This window comes from Panthera tigris, chromosome B4, assembly GCF_018350195.1.
Source record: "Panthera tigris isolate Pti1 chromosome B4, P.tigris_Pti1_mat1.1, whole genome shotgun sequence".
Classification (NCBI taxonomy): Eukaryota; Metazoa; Chordata; class Mammalia; order Carnivora; family Felidae; genus Panthera; species Panthera tigris.
The window spans coordinates 70,953,888-70,970,013 of record NC_056666.1 but is presented as its reverse complement, the minus strand read 5'-3'; the positions used below and the strand labels follow the sequence as shown (position 1 = coordinate 70,970,013).

At 38.1% G+C, this 16,126-nt stretch overlaps 1 protein-coding gene across 2 annotated transcripts in view; it reads right to left on the bottom strand.

Moving 5' to 3' along the window:
• Window positions 1-16,126, bottom strand: part of TMEM117 (transmembrane protein 117) — a 483,475-nt gene that overhangs the window by 10,492 nt on the left and 456,857 nt on the right. For both annotated transcript variants that reach the window (XM_042992135.1, XM_042992136.1), the window contains exon 7: window positions 2,606-2,735. In XM_042992135.1, the coding sequence (XP_042848069.1) occupies window positions 2,606-2,735 (130 nt within the window). The remainder of the gene's footprint in view (window positions 1-2,605; window positions 2,736-16,126) is intronic.

The following is a 16,126-nucleotide window of genomic DNA, read 5'->3' as shown; positions in this document are numbered from 1 at the left end:
AAACACAATATGTACCATGCTTTGGAAATTTTATCTAGGTTTCCCCAGAAACCATTTTCTTACAGAGCAAGATAAAGTAACAGGCCTTTCACAGGAGACTAGCTGCTACTTCAGAGTGTCCTCAGCAACATCTTCAGCAATTAACAGAACAAAGAGAGTAACATAACAAGAGGGGAAAAGTTCAGACTATCTTCAGCCTCCAAACCTGCCATGATTTTCCTAGAAGTTTTTTATCACGGATCTGGGGAGGCACATGATCATCCTACCACAAACTGGATCCGTGATAAAAAATTCTAGTTTTAACTATCTAGTTTATGGTGGAGCCCTTCACCCCAAAGTCCACATGTACCCTATTTTATTTTGGATCTAAACTCCAGAATCCTCAAAGGTCTTACGGCAGGTCCAGGCACTCAATCATTTGCACAGCCGGTCTCCTGTCTCTGGGAGATAATCTGACTTCACTTGCGGCTTCTCCATCACAAAGGAGCAGTTCCCAATGACCAGCACACCTAGGGGAGCTTTTTAAAAGTCCCATTTCCTGGCCTTTGCCCAGACCTACTGAGTTGGAACATCAGCAATGGGCCCAACAATGTGTATATTTATAAAGTTTCCTGGGTGATATGATTATCAGCATGATTTGGCAAATGCTGCATCAAAGCCTTAATGACAACATATTTCTACCTTCTCCCAAACTTTTTTTAAACATGCAGTCTCCATTATAAGAACTTTGCCAGTCTTTCCTCCTTTTAAGTTTCTAGAAAATAATACTTGGTGGAATGAAGATTTTAGTTCAACTGCATGGGAGGCTTTATCTCAAAGCTAATTACACTGAGGCTTCCGGGACTCCTGTATGCATGTCCCTCTTCCAAGGCACTGAATGTAATTTTTAGCTGTAACTTTGCTTTTATATTCTTAAATAGAGCATTCCAAATTGTGTAAGCTTTGGGCACCACAAAACCTGAACCTGTCCCTGTCTAAAAATGATAGCAAATATATATGACAAAGCTCTGCAAAATAGCCCCAAATGAAATATTTTTAATAACTTGATTTTTTTTTTCTTACCAGTGAGTTCCTCTGAATGTCCCTCCCCCTTTTTAACCTGATATTATGCACCGCAGAAGTATATTTTTGACAGGGATTCTGATACTTGTTCAGAGACAATATTAGTGCCATGATGGCCTGGGACAAGAGCTGATAGCAAGAACAGATGGTCCAGGCAGAAGCCCACCCAAAGGGAAATGATGATGCCATGTGTGTGTTAGCTGTTTGAGAAGTCCGAGAGGGTAGCATGCTGTCGAGATTAAGTGGGGACTCTGAAACCACACTATGTGACCTGAACTCAAATTGATTGATTTACCCAGTGAATTTAATAGATGGGCCTCATTCATTTTGAATAGGAGAAGAAACCTGCTGCATCTTCCCTATTCATGAGCTCATTCTCCAATTTAGGAAGGTCGCCTCATGCTCAAAGCAAAAACCAGCCTTCAAGTTGGGAAGCAAAGGTTTTTTGCAGGACTCAGATGTTCACGTGTTCTGTGCTCAGGCTATTTTTACTCAGCAGCACAGACGGTAGTAAGCACAGATTTCTTCAGCAGTTTTTAGCAGGTGTGGGATCCTAGGCCATTGTCCTTGAAACACACACACATTCACTCCGCGTAACTGAACAGCTTGGGAACTAATGCCATCATATATGTGACCATTCAGCTGTCTGCTTCTGGTTATTAAAAAAAAAAAAGTATAAAATGTAACTTCAGGAAGACCTTTTATAGACGAGAATGACTGAGAAGTCATGAAAGAATATAATAAATCATATCGGAGCCATTTAGGAAGCAGGGCATATATGCACAGGAAATAATCTTGAGGATCTGCAAGAGGCTCACGTGAGAGAAACATAAGCTCTGCCAGAGAAGTAGGTTTTATTCAATCAAATGAGAAGTGGCCAAACTCCCTAAAGGCACATGGTCTGACTGGTGCTCTGGGTTACCACTGTTCCAATCTCAGCAGGAAATGAGGACCAAAGTGTAAAAAGTATAAATGCTGAAAAAAAAAAAAAATACCGAGCTGCATGTTGTGAGAAAGCAACCAACCTAATGAAGAAAACCAAGGGGGAGTTGTAGATGGAGTTTGGCAGAGATAGCTAACTATCCATGCCAAGAAGTGCAGCCTCCTTCTCCAGGAATAGTATGCTAGAACAGTAGATGTGACACTGATGTGGCTGCTCAGCTAGAGACCACATTTCCTCCCTGACTCTTAAGTGGGGACATCTGATGAGCTACTGTCAATGGAATGTGAATGGAGGGCACATGCTTCTTTCCTGTGCCAAGGCGATTAAGAAAAAGGTAAGCCTTCTTAATCATTTTCTCCATTCTCTTTATTCCCATCTGCCTGCTGGATGTTGAAGTTGGAAGTATTGAAGCCGCTCATAGCCTAAGTCCCCGAATGATACTTGGGAACCCCCAGGTGACCTGGAACCACCTTGCACTGTTACGTGAGAAATAAAACTATATGTATGCATGCCTCTAAAATGTTACTATTTGCTTTTTTATAGCAGCTAGTATTACTCTAAGTAGGAGACAATCAAATCGTGTTTAAAGTTACAACATACCTGTTATGTGAATATGATATTCCTCCTTGAAGATCTTCTGGAAGAAAGGAATCTTGAACTGCATGTGAGGAGTGTGCAACCCAGGAAGATTTACGTCAACATCTCCCATAAAATGTGGGAATTCCCAGTCCTGTCAAAGAAAATCAACATGAAAACATACTTGTGATTTGTTTCATTCCTAAGCAGCAAAACACCAAAAATTGACTTTTTACAAGCACTTATTTTAAAATCATTTAAATGCAGCAAGCTGTTGGATGTTTCAATCTGTAATGGTTATTTTATGTACATTAGGTAGTTGCATGCATTCAAAATCAAAATTAAGTCATAACTTACATCCTCAGATTTTCTCTTTAATGTGGTACTAAGAAGCCAATATAGAATTGATTTGCATCTATACGTGTTTATCTCTTTCATTCTGGAGAACTGATCTTAAATTTTTATAGGGAGGAAGTGATCCATATTTTATAAATATGTGGTAATTTTGTTATATTTTGTTTCCCTACCTTTTAAAAATATGAACCCTCTCAGACTATGTTTTATGTAAGAGGACAAAGTAAAGAGGATCTAATTCACTTAACCAAGTTTTTCAACTCACATCCAAGGGTCTTTTATTAATCATCTCTGTTGACTTACTACATGCAATGGAAAAATGCCAAAGACTCCTGTCCTGTTCTCTTGCAATTTAGCATCAATTTGAAGCAGATGATGGAGGGCCTGACATGCTAGCAGGAGAGATGAACAATGAATTAATTCCCCAATGATCTTAGTTACTTTCTTTTTGTAAGGCAAAATCAGGAGGGCTGACCCTCCCTCTCCTAAGGAAGGGAAACAGATGCAAATGAGGATATTTTTAGGTGTCTCATCTGCTCTTGGTTTTGGGATAGAGCACCAAACTGAAGTTCACTGCTAGCATGTAAAGAAAGAACAGACTAAATAGACTCAAATATGAACATCTGAGGTGGATCCATAGGCATTCATACACACATTTTCACTTTGAATAACCACTAAATTATCAGTCCTATGTTTAATGAGTATCTTTTAAAAATATTACTTATAACCTAATGGAAAAAATATGCATTTCAGATTTCAATACATTATTTTAATTTAAAAAGTTAAATCTTTCCACGACTTCTATATATTCAGCTCATACAGATATGCCAATAATAGAGTTGCTGGAACATTACAGCGGCCTCCATGTCCATCCCACTCCCCTTTTGGCTGAGAATTCTGGTCAAGGGAGGATAGGCTTCAGAGAAAAGGAGCCTCTGTGAGTGGCGGTCACCAGGAAAGTTTTCAATGTCTATTAATTTCATGACCTATGAATCACTTCAAGCTGCTAACAAGAAATACACAAAAAGAAAAATGAAATGATACCACATCATCTTTTTCTATTGGTGTGTATGCACATATCTTGTTGGTCTCACCTCCCCTTCTTTTTCAGACATCAGCAGTAAGTAGACATGTAATTTGGAAAATTTGGAAATCCCAAAGCATAAGCTGGATCATTTAGAATATTTTGATCTAAAATATTAGTGGAAATGGATTGGTAATAATACTTGTGAATTACTGCACTTTATTAAATTGCATTTTCCTTTATTTTTCATCAATATTACCTTGCGTTTTTTGTTACTTGAAATACTCTTGCTAAAAGAATTGGAATTGAATTTGGTCTTTTGCTAAAATGTAACTGACATCTCCCATGAAAAATTATGCTTGACACACAAAGGGTCTGATAACCAGAGTATTTTTCCCTTTCCCTGGAAAACAACATAAAGCATTATCAATAGAGCAGTTCTCGTTTTCATTTTTTTTTTTTTTTTTTTTTTTTTGGTTTAAGGAAGAGAATAGTTCTTGGTAGTGGTACCTTCTTTTTTGAAAGGTGCTCTTGGACTGTTCTCATTTAGCTTTTTATTCCATGAAATGGAAGTTTTCTACTGGGTATGAAATTGGTTTAGTTCAAAAGTAAACTTAAGAGATTTATTATAGAATGGGATCAAAGCTTCATTCACCAAAAAAATAGTTCCTCAATTATTTCCCACCTGCACTTGGAGGAAGATGAATTAAGGAAATTGAGTGTGGACAAAACAGAAGAGAAACTCTTGATCCTTATTTGGATGATGGCATTAGTGGTTTTTGTTTTGTTTTGTTTTCTTTTTGTTTGTTTTTTTTAATCAGGACAGGGAGTTCCCTGGAATGTGTGATAGATGTAGCTGGTGCCATGTAAGAAAAGTTTTTGAAAAGAGGATTAATAAAAAAGAGATGGTACATTCTTTTAGAGTCACTCCTTCCATATTATTTTTTATAATCACCCCATCTTGGTTTTCAAAACCCTTTTCCTTAATCTTGGAACTCCCTTCTCTCCTTGCTAGTCCAATTTTTGTGCTTCAATTCCTACTCCCACATACTTCTCCAGACTCATGATTGGATCAGTGTAAATTCTGGTCTCACTTGACGTAGAGTGGAATGGTAATAATAATAGTAGTAGCTATAATTTGCAGGAAGTGTGGGGCTTGTCTTAATGGACAGCAGGTATCTGAGGCTGGTAGGTGAAGTAGGTGAAAGAGGAGGGAGGATGGTGTTCTGAATCTCTTTAGGTTTCAGCCTCTTTATCTATAAATTGGGGTTAAATAGGGGTGCCTGGGTGGCTCAGTTGGTTAAACATCTGACTTCAGCTCAGGTCATGATCTCGTGGTTTGTGGGTTCCGGCCCCATCTCAGGCTCTGTGCTGACAGCTCAGAGCCTGGAACCTGCTTCAGATTCTGTGTCTCCTCTCTGTTCCTCCTGTGCTTGCTCTCTCTCTCATAAGTAAATAAACATTAAAAAAATTTTAAGGTAGATAGATAGATAAATAAATAAATAAGGGCTAAATATTATGACCTCATGGCTCCTTGGGAGGATGAGATAATGCATGGACAGCAATGAGCACGGTGCTGGAGACAGAAGGAAGTGACAGGGAAATGGCCAACAAGCATGGCTGGTTTCCCAGCATGATCCCAGGGTCAGTTTTATCCTGAGAGTAAAGCAGAGGAACGTGATAGGTCTGTTTTCAGAATCACACATAGGCTGCTTCCAGGTCCTGGTGAGAAAAGTCAAACGCTGTCTTCCCCTTTCTGCTCTCATCCACTGCACAGTGCTGGCCTCCTGAGGTCTGTGACTGGGACTTAGATCAGAGTGGTGTTCTCCCAGAGGGCACTGGGAGCAGGGCTTTAGGAAAGGTGCCTCTCAAATGTGAGACATGTGAGACATGTGAGGCAATCTCAGGGGGAAGATGGAAGGACATGACCAACTTGGTTTCTTGTGCAATGTGGTGACACTGTTGTGACATCCAGAAAAAACTTAACAATGGGGAAGGGAGGCACTGCTTCTGGGCAGGTAGGAGCTGGTAAGCTAGCACATGAGTAACTAAGAGCTGAGGAAATCTGTGGGCATTTGGCATTAATTATCAAGCACTTACAATGTTCTAGCATCACCCTAGGCTATGTATTTATATTTTACCTATGTACAAAATGATTGTGAAAGCTTACTATTATTAGCCCATTTTACAGATGAGGAAATTTGTCTTAAAATGATGTAGTTGCGTTGTGGCAGAGCACAGCCCGAAGAATAAATACCTCTGTCAGGCCATGCTTTCTCTGTGAACAGTGATAACAGTTACTGTTTTTCACTCTGAACCGGGATTATTTTGACCTGCTCTATCTGTTCTACTGGAGAATCAATGATGACAGTCATCTCCTGCTCGTCTCCCACCAAAAGCCGTTCCGTGAAAACCTTTGAACTGCATCGCTGCCTCCTACCCAAGGGGTCTCATTTTTTATCTGACTCAAATTTGAACAAGAAGACCATGCCTAACTAGTTCTCCACTAAGCACCTGTCCCAGGGATAGCTGGCTTCTAATCACACTGATAAGTTGGGACATTTGACTAACAGGTGATTGATACCAAATACTGAGATTCTCTTGACATTATAACTGGATGTATAGCCAATTTCATACACAGCTTGTATATAAATGCTATGAGAATCATGGCTTGCTTTCTTGCCATGTAAACATAAGGCATATACTTTGGACACAAGATGAAAATGTGGAGTTACAAGAATGATGAGGCAAAATGTGTTTAAAACCATGGTAGAGATAGGCTGACACTGTGACTGTATATTATGAAATGCTCATTTAATTTGTTCTTCAAGAAACGTTATCAGTAGTAATTCAAGGCTTCCTTACTCCTTTCTGTTAGTAAATCTAACAATGACTACAGAAGTCTATCACATTAACGGTTCAGTGAAGTAAGAGATATTTAGGCCCATCAGCTCATACCTGCCCCTCCACTTCTCATCAGTTCATGGTGACGAACAGACTTCCATCTTTGTATCTTGCTTCATATAAGAAACAGTTAATTCTCATTCCGATGGGCATATTTCCCATATAAAAATAAATGAGCAGTGCCATGGTATATATCTAATCTTATTTCTTACATACTATGGCTTACTCTGCCTATAGCAATAAAAATCACATTTGGACATTGATGTCCAAATTACATTGGGACATGTAATTTGGACTGATGCATCCAAATCTGATTCTGTCCAAATGTGGCCCTCTCATTCATGGACCACATTTGGACAGAATTTCAGGGAAACATTAAGTATTTAGGCAAAATGGTCTCAGGATATGCTGGATTCATCATTCCCTCATGTTTTCTCATTGAGACACATGCCTTGGGGCCAAGAGAAAGAACTTGGTACTATGCAGAGGAACTCAAGCTTGAAACCAACACTGTTTTGAATTCCCCAACTGGCATTCAATTTCCCAAATCAAATGAAGAGACCTCATTTCTATTTAGAGAAGTGTTAGAGGATAAAAATGCAATAACACTGACTACCCCACAAAACTAAAGCCATGGTATCAGAGCAGAAGTTTAATGTGTGTGTTCGTGTGGGGCGCAAATATTGGCCACTTGATTTTTTAGGAAATTAAGACATTAGGTTAGAATTTACTGAAAGGTAGTGATCACCATTTCAAAAAGAATTGACAATAAATTCTTAGATGTTAATAAAAATTAGCAACATTTTTTCAGTGGAATGATTTATCTCCTCTTTATAGGCATTAGATTATTAAGCTTTAAATGGTTTCAAAAGATAACTATACAGATATGGTTTTTTTCATCTTCATTAATATCTATTTCTCCTCATATTTCAAAAACACATTTAGTCCTATGAATATCAGAACATCATTTCACCAAAAATTTCTCCAGCTTGTAAAGTAGCTTTTCTATGTTGCTAGTGTCCTAGCAACAGGATTTTAGGTAACAGTGAACTGTGGTGGCCTGAAAAATTGTACTTATGCTTTGGGTGATATTTTTGTTTCTTATTAAGAATCTCAAGGGCCTCATTTCTTTCAGCAACCCTATCCTTTTAATTGGCAAAGTTTCCTTGGTATCACTTGGCTGATTAAATCCTTGAAAACCTTGACATATAGTAGATTTTGCTTATTTGTTTGTTCCTTGCCTATCTCTCCCATTGGAATGTAAGCTCCAGGGAGCTTACATAAGTTTTCCCTGCTTTGTTCACTGGTCTATTCCTCATACTTGAAGGAATGCTCAGCATATAGTAAGAACTCAAATATTTGTCAAATTGATGAATGGAACTCTCTGCAAGTTTAACATATACAATAATCCCTTGTTGGTTCCATGTAAATGGAAACACAGAATGGATTTAGGTAAACAGAGGCAATGCAACACATACTTGTCTTTCTAAAATGATATTACAAATAAATCTGAGGCTCATTATGAAAAAAAAATTGGTTGTCCCCCCCCCCGCCCCCATAAACTAGGTATACTGGAGTCATATAGAGCATAACCCAAAGATTAAACCATTTGCCAAAGATCACAGAGGAAAGGAGACGGCAGATAACTAGAGAAAGAAAGTGGTCAAGTGTAAATATTGTGAGACGAGTTAATGTTTGGGGAGTTACTAAAAATGCCTGTTGGGATGATCCAAGACACCCTTTTAGTTGCCAGATTTACAATTAGTGAATGTAAAGAAATTCATGATACATGTCCGATCTAGTCAGAGACCAAAAAAGAGAATGTAAACCAACATGTGATTAAATAAAAGGGGAGGATCATTTCCCACAGTAGGTGATGGCGGGAAGACTGCCAAGGCAAGGCTGTCCATCAGAGATACCCTGCAGTAATTGAGAGTGATGTACAAAAGAGAGATAGTAATTGTGAGTGATGTACAAAAGAGATAGCAGGAAGTTATTCAGATGCCCTTTGACAAACACCTTCTTCTTACATGTTGTTCTTTCATCTTCCTTTAATATTCACTATTTTTCCCCCTCAAGGACAAATGCATTCTATAATCTTTTGAACTTTTCTCTCAGGAGGCACATTATCTATTTTAAAAGATTTTAAATCTTTAGGGAAAAATCATGGCTTTTCAGTTGAAGTAGGCTTTGTCAACAAGTAGTAGGGATGGCAGGTCTCATTCATTGCTAAAACAAATCCCAAGCCCAGCTGTAAAGCCTTACTTAAAATGTTCAAAGAATGTGACTCGTTCGTGTGTTTTTGTATATTCTAAGATACCAATTAACTCTCAAATCATGGTCCAAACAATCTAATTTATCCCAAGGGCCTATTTTGTAATGTTACTTAATATATTTCTTCATCGATAATTTTTCTTACTTGCAAAAGCCAGTAAGAATTTTCCAGGCTAATTTTGAAGCCAACATATATCAATGAGATATAAGCAATGGTTAAATGCCTGTAGAAAAAGCCAATAATAAGTCAAGCCCAGAGTAGATTTGAAAAGTAAGTACAGTTTTTTGTTACTTTTAAAAGACCCTACCATGAGGTTCTGGCAAAAGAGAAGTTGGTTTTTTAAAAGCTTTTTTATATCTACACACCTCGAAAACATCATTCCCTTAGGCACCAAGATGGAAGAGTGTCTGATGAAATGCACTGGGCCTCATTAACAGATGTCCTGCTTTGGCAGACTGATGTGATGAAGGACAAAATAAAAGTCAGTCCTGTAAGTGTTTACAACTAATAGAAATGCATCATGTGGCACCTAGGAATAATGGGAAATCAATACCCCTCACTGGGGTGATACAGTTCACTGGTACACAAGAAAGAGTACTTGACATCTGAGAGACTCCTCTGCGGGGGATGGGAGGAAACAAACCATTGCCTATGACATGTTGCTGATAACTAAAGTTAGTGCAAAGTCTAATTTTTTTTTACTGTTTGTTTATTTTTGAGAGAGAGAGAGAGAGAGAGAGAGAAAGAAAGAAAGTGGGGGAGAAGGCAGAGAGAGGGAGACAGAATCTGAAGCAGGCTCCAGGCTCTGAGCTGTCAGCACAGAGCCCGACGCAGGGCTCTAACTCACAAACCACGAGATCATGACCTGAGCCAAAGTCAGACGCTTACCCAACTGAGCCACGTGGGTGGCCCAGTTAGTGCAAAGTCTAAAGAAATACATTCTTACAACTCAATAATGTCCTTTTCAATAAAATTATCCATCAGTTATCAAACAACTTACTTTGCACTTTGTAAGAAGAATGACTATTAACTACCTAATAAATTGGCATATTTTTTACTTAAATGAGAGCTCCTAATAATTAGTCTTTCCCTTGTAAGGAAAGAGTGAAATCTAGTGGAAGGAGGTCCTCAGACAACACACTTTTATGTTATTTGTCAGACACTGGCTGCAGTTTAACAGCACATAGCCCTTTGCTTACTCTGCGCTTTATTGTATTTGCACATTTGGTACGAAATGTCACTGCTCCAGTATCTGTTCTGGCTCTGTGCATGCTGCCAGCAGTGGTCACATTCAATTGTCTGAATGACTAATTTCTTCTATGGGCTATAGAGAAAAATTAATTTGCATACTTTCAAAAGAATAGATGTTATTGTCCTTGGTAAAATTTTTATTTAAAAAATATTTTTTAACGTTTATTTACTTTTGAGACAGAGAATGAATGGGGGAGGGTCAGAGAGAGGGAGACACAGAATCTGAAACAGGCTCCAGGCTCTGAGCTGTCAGCACAGAGCCCGACGCAGGGCTCGAACTCACGGACCGCGAGATCATGACCTGAGCCGAAGTCGGCCGCTTAACCAACTGAGCCACCCAGGCGCCCCTAAAATTTTTATTTAATATTGAGGTAATTTTTATGTCTGAAAAAATGATAATAGTGGAGATCAGTGGGTAAATGTAACTCAATATAAAAATATTCACTTCACAGATAAAAGAGAGAGTATGAAGTTGATCTAAATATCAGATGGGTGGTTAAGATAAAACCTGTAGGATTTCTTGCAATGGGTTCATTTCTATGATTATCACTTCTTTCAGGAGTGTCTTGTAGAGCATATATTCTGGTCAGGAGACCAGTCAATCAGCAAATAGCATTATAATATGGTGTCAAAGATTGATAAATACTCTGAAGGAAATCTAGCAGGGTTAGGGGATGAAGAATAGTGAGTTAGGGGTGGGCGTTAGTTTAGTTAATCAGAAGAAAGCTTCTTCAAGGGTGAACTTTGTATGCAGTACTGGTAGGAAACAGCAAGCCCCATAAAGTTGTGGAGGAAAAGCAGATCAGCTAGGAGGAGGATGCAAAGACCCTGAGGAGGGAATGAGATGGGTGTGCTCAAGAAACAGCAAGGGTAGAATGGTTGTAAGAGTCCGAGTGGTGCTGGCTGTAGGAGGAATAAAGACCAGTTAGAGCCTGCTGCAATAGTTTAGCTGTGAGATGGTGGTGGGGAAACATGGGTGGTCAGGCATTCAGATCGACATGTATTTTAAAGCTATTACCAACTGAACTTCTGAACTTACCAGTTGCTAAAACAACCAGTAGCATTAACTAGGTAAGGAAAGATGGAGGAACCAATACACTTGTAGAAGGTAGGGAAGTGGGTAAGAAACCCAGAGGTTTTTTTCAGAACGTGAAAAATTAGACATCCAAATGGAGGTAGTGTGTAGGTAGTTGGGAGGCTTAGGGGAGAGGCAAAAGCTGGAGATACAGATGTGGAGTCACCAGTGCATGGATTGACCTAAAGCCTTAGAACTGAATAAAATCATCTGAAAGGACAGGAAAAGAGGAGACTTATCAAGGACTGAGCATTGAGGCACTCCAACATTTAGAAGTTAGAAGAGGAGAGGCCAGGAAAGAAAACCGAAAAGGAATGGCATACATTACAAGAAAAACAGGAGAAAGTGGCATCCTAGAAGTCAGGTGGAAAAAGTGTTTCAAGAAGGAAGTAGTGATTAACTATGCACCTAAAAAAAACTGAGTAGGAAGCCTGAAAATTAAATATAGTACTGGACAGTATGAGGGTAGTTAATCTTGATAAGGTCTCTGAGCTCCAGAGGAAGATGATATTGTGGACCAAAGCCTGAGTGGAGTCTGTTCAAAGGAAAATAGGAGATGAGAAGTAGAGGCAATAATACAGAACTCTTATGAGGAGATTTTATTAGTGGGAAAGGATAAAGAATCAGTAACTGGTGAGAAACTATAATTGTACTAATTTAAAAGAAATTTTTTTTAGTATAAGGTAAATTGAATTTTGGTAGAATAGGGGACTCTGACACCCTAAGATTCCCTTTTCATATTTTAAGATGAATGTTAAAATCTGTCCACCAGTATGGATATTCTCTGGTTGTTTACAGCTGATGTTTATTCTGATTGGTCAGTACCTCTGCCGTGCCAGTTGATAAATATTATGACCATCACTGTCTGTAAAGTCAAAATAGATGTTTTCCTGAAGAACAAAACAAAACAAAGCAACACTGGGCCAAGTTCATTGTGTCTTGAACGCAGCAGGCTTTTAGAGGCAATAAGCCAGATCCTTGCTGCTCTGTACCCAGTGTGGTTTCCTTCTGTTTTACCTTTCAGTAAAGACTTCAGATTCTGGAGCAATCACAGAGTCTCTGCTCTGACCCCCATGGACAACTCAGTGATAACATGAACAGAAAATAAAACCTTTAGAGCAATGGATTTGAACTGTCAGACTTTCCAGGCCTTTCTTCGATGAGTTTTAGGTCAAGAATGTTCATCCTCTGAGCTCTAGAGACAAATTATCAACCCTCAAGTAAGAGAGCAAAGACTAGGAAAACAAGATACATAGGGGCAGGGTAGGATAGAAAGAATAAAATGCATTTTGTTGTTTGAGAATTATACCCTCAGTGAATTAAAAAAAAAATGAAGCTATTGATAGTCCAAAGAAAATAGCCAAGAAAAACCTCAAATACATTGTTTTCCTTGTTAGCCACCTATGGGGGAGATATTCTCCCCCCTCAGGGTCCTTTTGGAAAACAAGTTTACATGCTAGGGTAAAGAAGACTTGCATGCGTGTTAGTAGTTGCCTGCCTTTATATTGACACTATTCATTCAGAGAAACCTGAGGTGGTGACAGTGGGCTAGGTATATAAATTCCCCACAGCACTGATAGAGTGATTGTTAAGTCTACATTTCTTGCAGAAGTTCTCTATAGCGCATTCAAGTCACCCATAGAATGGGATCACACTGATATTCAACTAATTCAGCAGCTATTCAACGCCCACTATATGCAAAGCATCTATTCTCAAAATATATCAAATGGCAGTAATAAATAAATACAGTTGTAGACAATGAGAGTCAGTGAGGCTATAAGCCTCCAGCCATGTTACCCAACAGATGGATGGTAAAGAAGAGACCAGATGAAATTTAATCGGTAATCTCTAAACTATACTTCATTACATCCCCCAACTGAGAACTGTATTTAGGAGAAAGAAAATACCTGTTGAGGAGATTAACTATATTTTCATACTCTATTCAAACTCTAAGCAAGCCAGTATTTGTCATGAACCTACTTTATGCCAACCATCTGATCCACTGTAAACCACCTGCAAGTATATATGGTAGGGAGGCTTTTTATCATTTTATATGGAAGCAACTCAGGCTCAGAGAGCAGTCAGGTAGCTTGCCCAGTGCTGCACAATAGGTACCAGAAAGATTTGTACTTAGGTCAATCTGACTCCAGAGACATTTCTATACAGCATATCCAGCTTTTTCATGACTTTTTCTTCAGGTTCTAATGTCACAATTATCTTCCCATCTAAAAGCCAACTGTCATACCAATATGTGATTCTATTTGATGCTAACTTGCATTTGTAATGAAGTTTCTTTTTTCCTTCCTTCCTTCCTTCTTCTATTTTTCTTTCTGCTTTCTTTCTTTCTTTCTTTCTTTCTTTCTTTCTTTCTTTCTTTCTTTCTCTTTCTTTCCATCTTTCTCTCTCTCTCTTTCCCTTCCTTCCTTCCTCCCCCCCCCCCCTTTATCTCTCTTTCTTTCTTTCTGAGAGAGAGACAGAGAGCAGAGAGAGAGGGAGAGAGAATCTTAAGCAGGCTCATGTCCAGTATGGAGCCCAACACGCACTGGGCTTGATTTTACAACCGTGAGATCATGAACTGAGCCAAAATCAGGAGCCTGATGCTTAACCCACTGAGTCCCCCAGGTACCCCCCAAAAAGCTTCCCTTTAATGGTGTGTTGCAGCTTAGCTTGAAATAACATTTTCTCATAATTATTTTGCTACCTAACTTCCATTGCAAAGTAAAGGCATGGCAGTGGATCTATATTTATCCTGAAAGTCATTGACAAAGCCTGCAAAATTTGCAGGCTGAGATACGCATTTAACTCTAGATGGTTTATGACCATCTTAGAATTTTTACTGCCAATGCATGGATTTGGCTCTAAAGTTAGAATATTTCTAGTAATGAATACTCTCTCCCCAACTCCTTTGCACTTCGGTTTTCTCACCTGAGGATATTTTTCATCATGTTTAGGCACTCTAATGGCAGACTCCTATATCATTCCATGGGAAAACAGGATGGATTTGGGGATGATTTAGTGCCCACTAGTGATGGCTATCAAACTTTGTGACTTCTTAAAAAGACAACTTTTATGTTCCTTTGGAACTTGTATGAAGGTAAGATTTGTGCTCCTAACATATCGTGGCTGCACATATCATTAAGTGATAAAATTTCATACTATGTAGGTGATGAGGCAGAGCAAAAACACAAGAAAGAGAACTATAAGGATAATAATATATGTATTTTTGCATAGCAATTTCACAAACTATTTTATTTTATCTCTAGTTTTCCTTGTTCTGTGTGTTGAACTGTGTCAAGTTACTTTGTTACTTGGAACCCCTTATTTCCAGGATTTAGTCTTCTTGTTCATAATTATGATTAGAAGATGACATAATTTCCATAAATATAACATTATGAGTAATTTTATTCAAAGCCCTTCTTGATATTTGATCCTAAATAGAATACCAGTGTAACCCACGCTAATGAGTACACTGTAATGTTATGAGGTTGAAGCTTCACATCTCTGTGCAATATATCAGATTTCTAATGAGATGTGTCATATTTAGAAATGTTACAAGCAATATCCTTGAGCATATGTGGAAACAAGGTAACAGTAGACTTGGGGAAGGTGTTAAAATTTATCAGAAAATAATTTTATGCTACCTCAGGATAATATCTCATAAAATTTTTATTCATAAAAATTGTTAAGCCTATGGTTCTGAAAATTGACTTTTAATGCACAGAAAAACTATATGAAAGAAATCATAAAAACTAAACATAAAAACATAAAATTTTGCCTTCAAGCATTGGATTATACTTGGTGAGTCACAGGTGAATGTGAAATTATTACATTTGCCAGTTGCCAAAGGCTTTGCTTTATGGATATGTGCAAATATACACATAAATCAATTAATATGTTATTTTTCCTATATAAGCCCAAGTAGACTTGATTCATTACATCTCACTAGAGAAGAAGTTGGCAAATCAACATCATTATGAAACTGTTCAGGTGATAGACTATGTTCAGAAATTAATTTTCTGAATAAAGTTTCCAAATTGTTTTCCAGAAATGTGACTTGCTGACTTAACTCCATCCCACTTCCAGCTCAGATACCTGTATTTTTAAGACTGCATTTCTCTTTTAAACAGTAAATCCATTCTTTAACAGTGACACACACAGACTACAAATTTCAACTAATCACGTATCATTTGCCTTTTAGTACAGATGCATGATTGTTTTAGCCAGAAATGGGTATTCTTTAAATCTCTTCTTTGGGAACAATACGTATATATAAACAATGTTGAGGTGTTTTAATGAAATGCACCTGCAAGTTATGCTAATTAACTCAGGGTAAGTGAAAGATTTCTTCATTTGTACTTCCTGAGCCTTGATCGTATACATTGTAAAAAAATAAATATAAGAATTCACAATTTTTAAAAACTTTTCTTTTACAAGTTAATGGTCTATCATTTAGCACACCTTCACTGACAACTCTATACCATGGTCAACAGGTTACTCATGCTATGATCCAAAATAAGGAGATGTCCTCTAAAGTGATTTCAGTGAAAAGAAATAAATTTCCATTTACTAATATTATTAAATATCCTGCTTGCCACACCTCTAGCCAGGCACTATAACTGATGAATAGTTATGACAATGGACACCACGCAATGAGCTAAATGA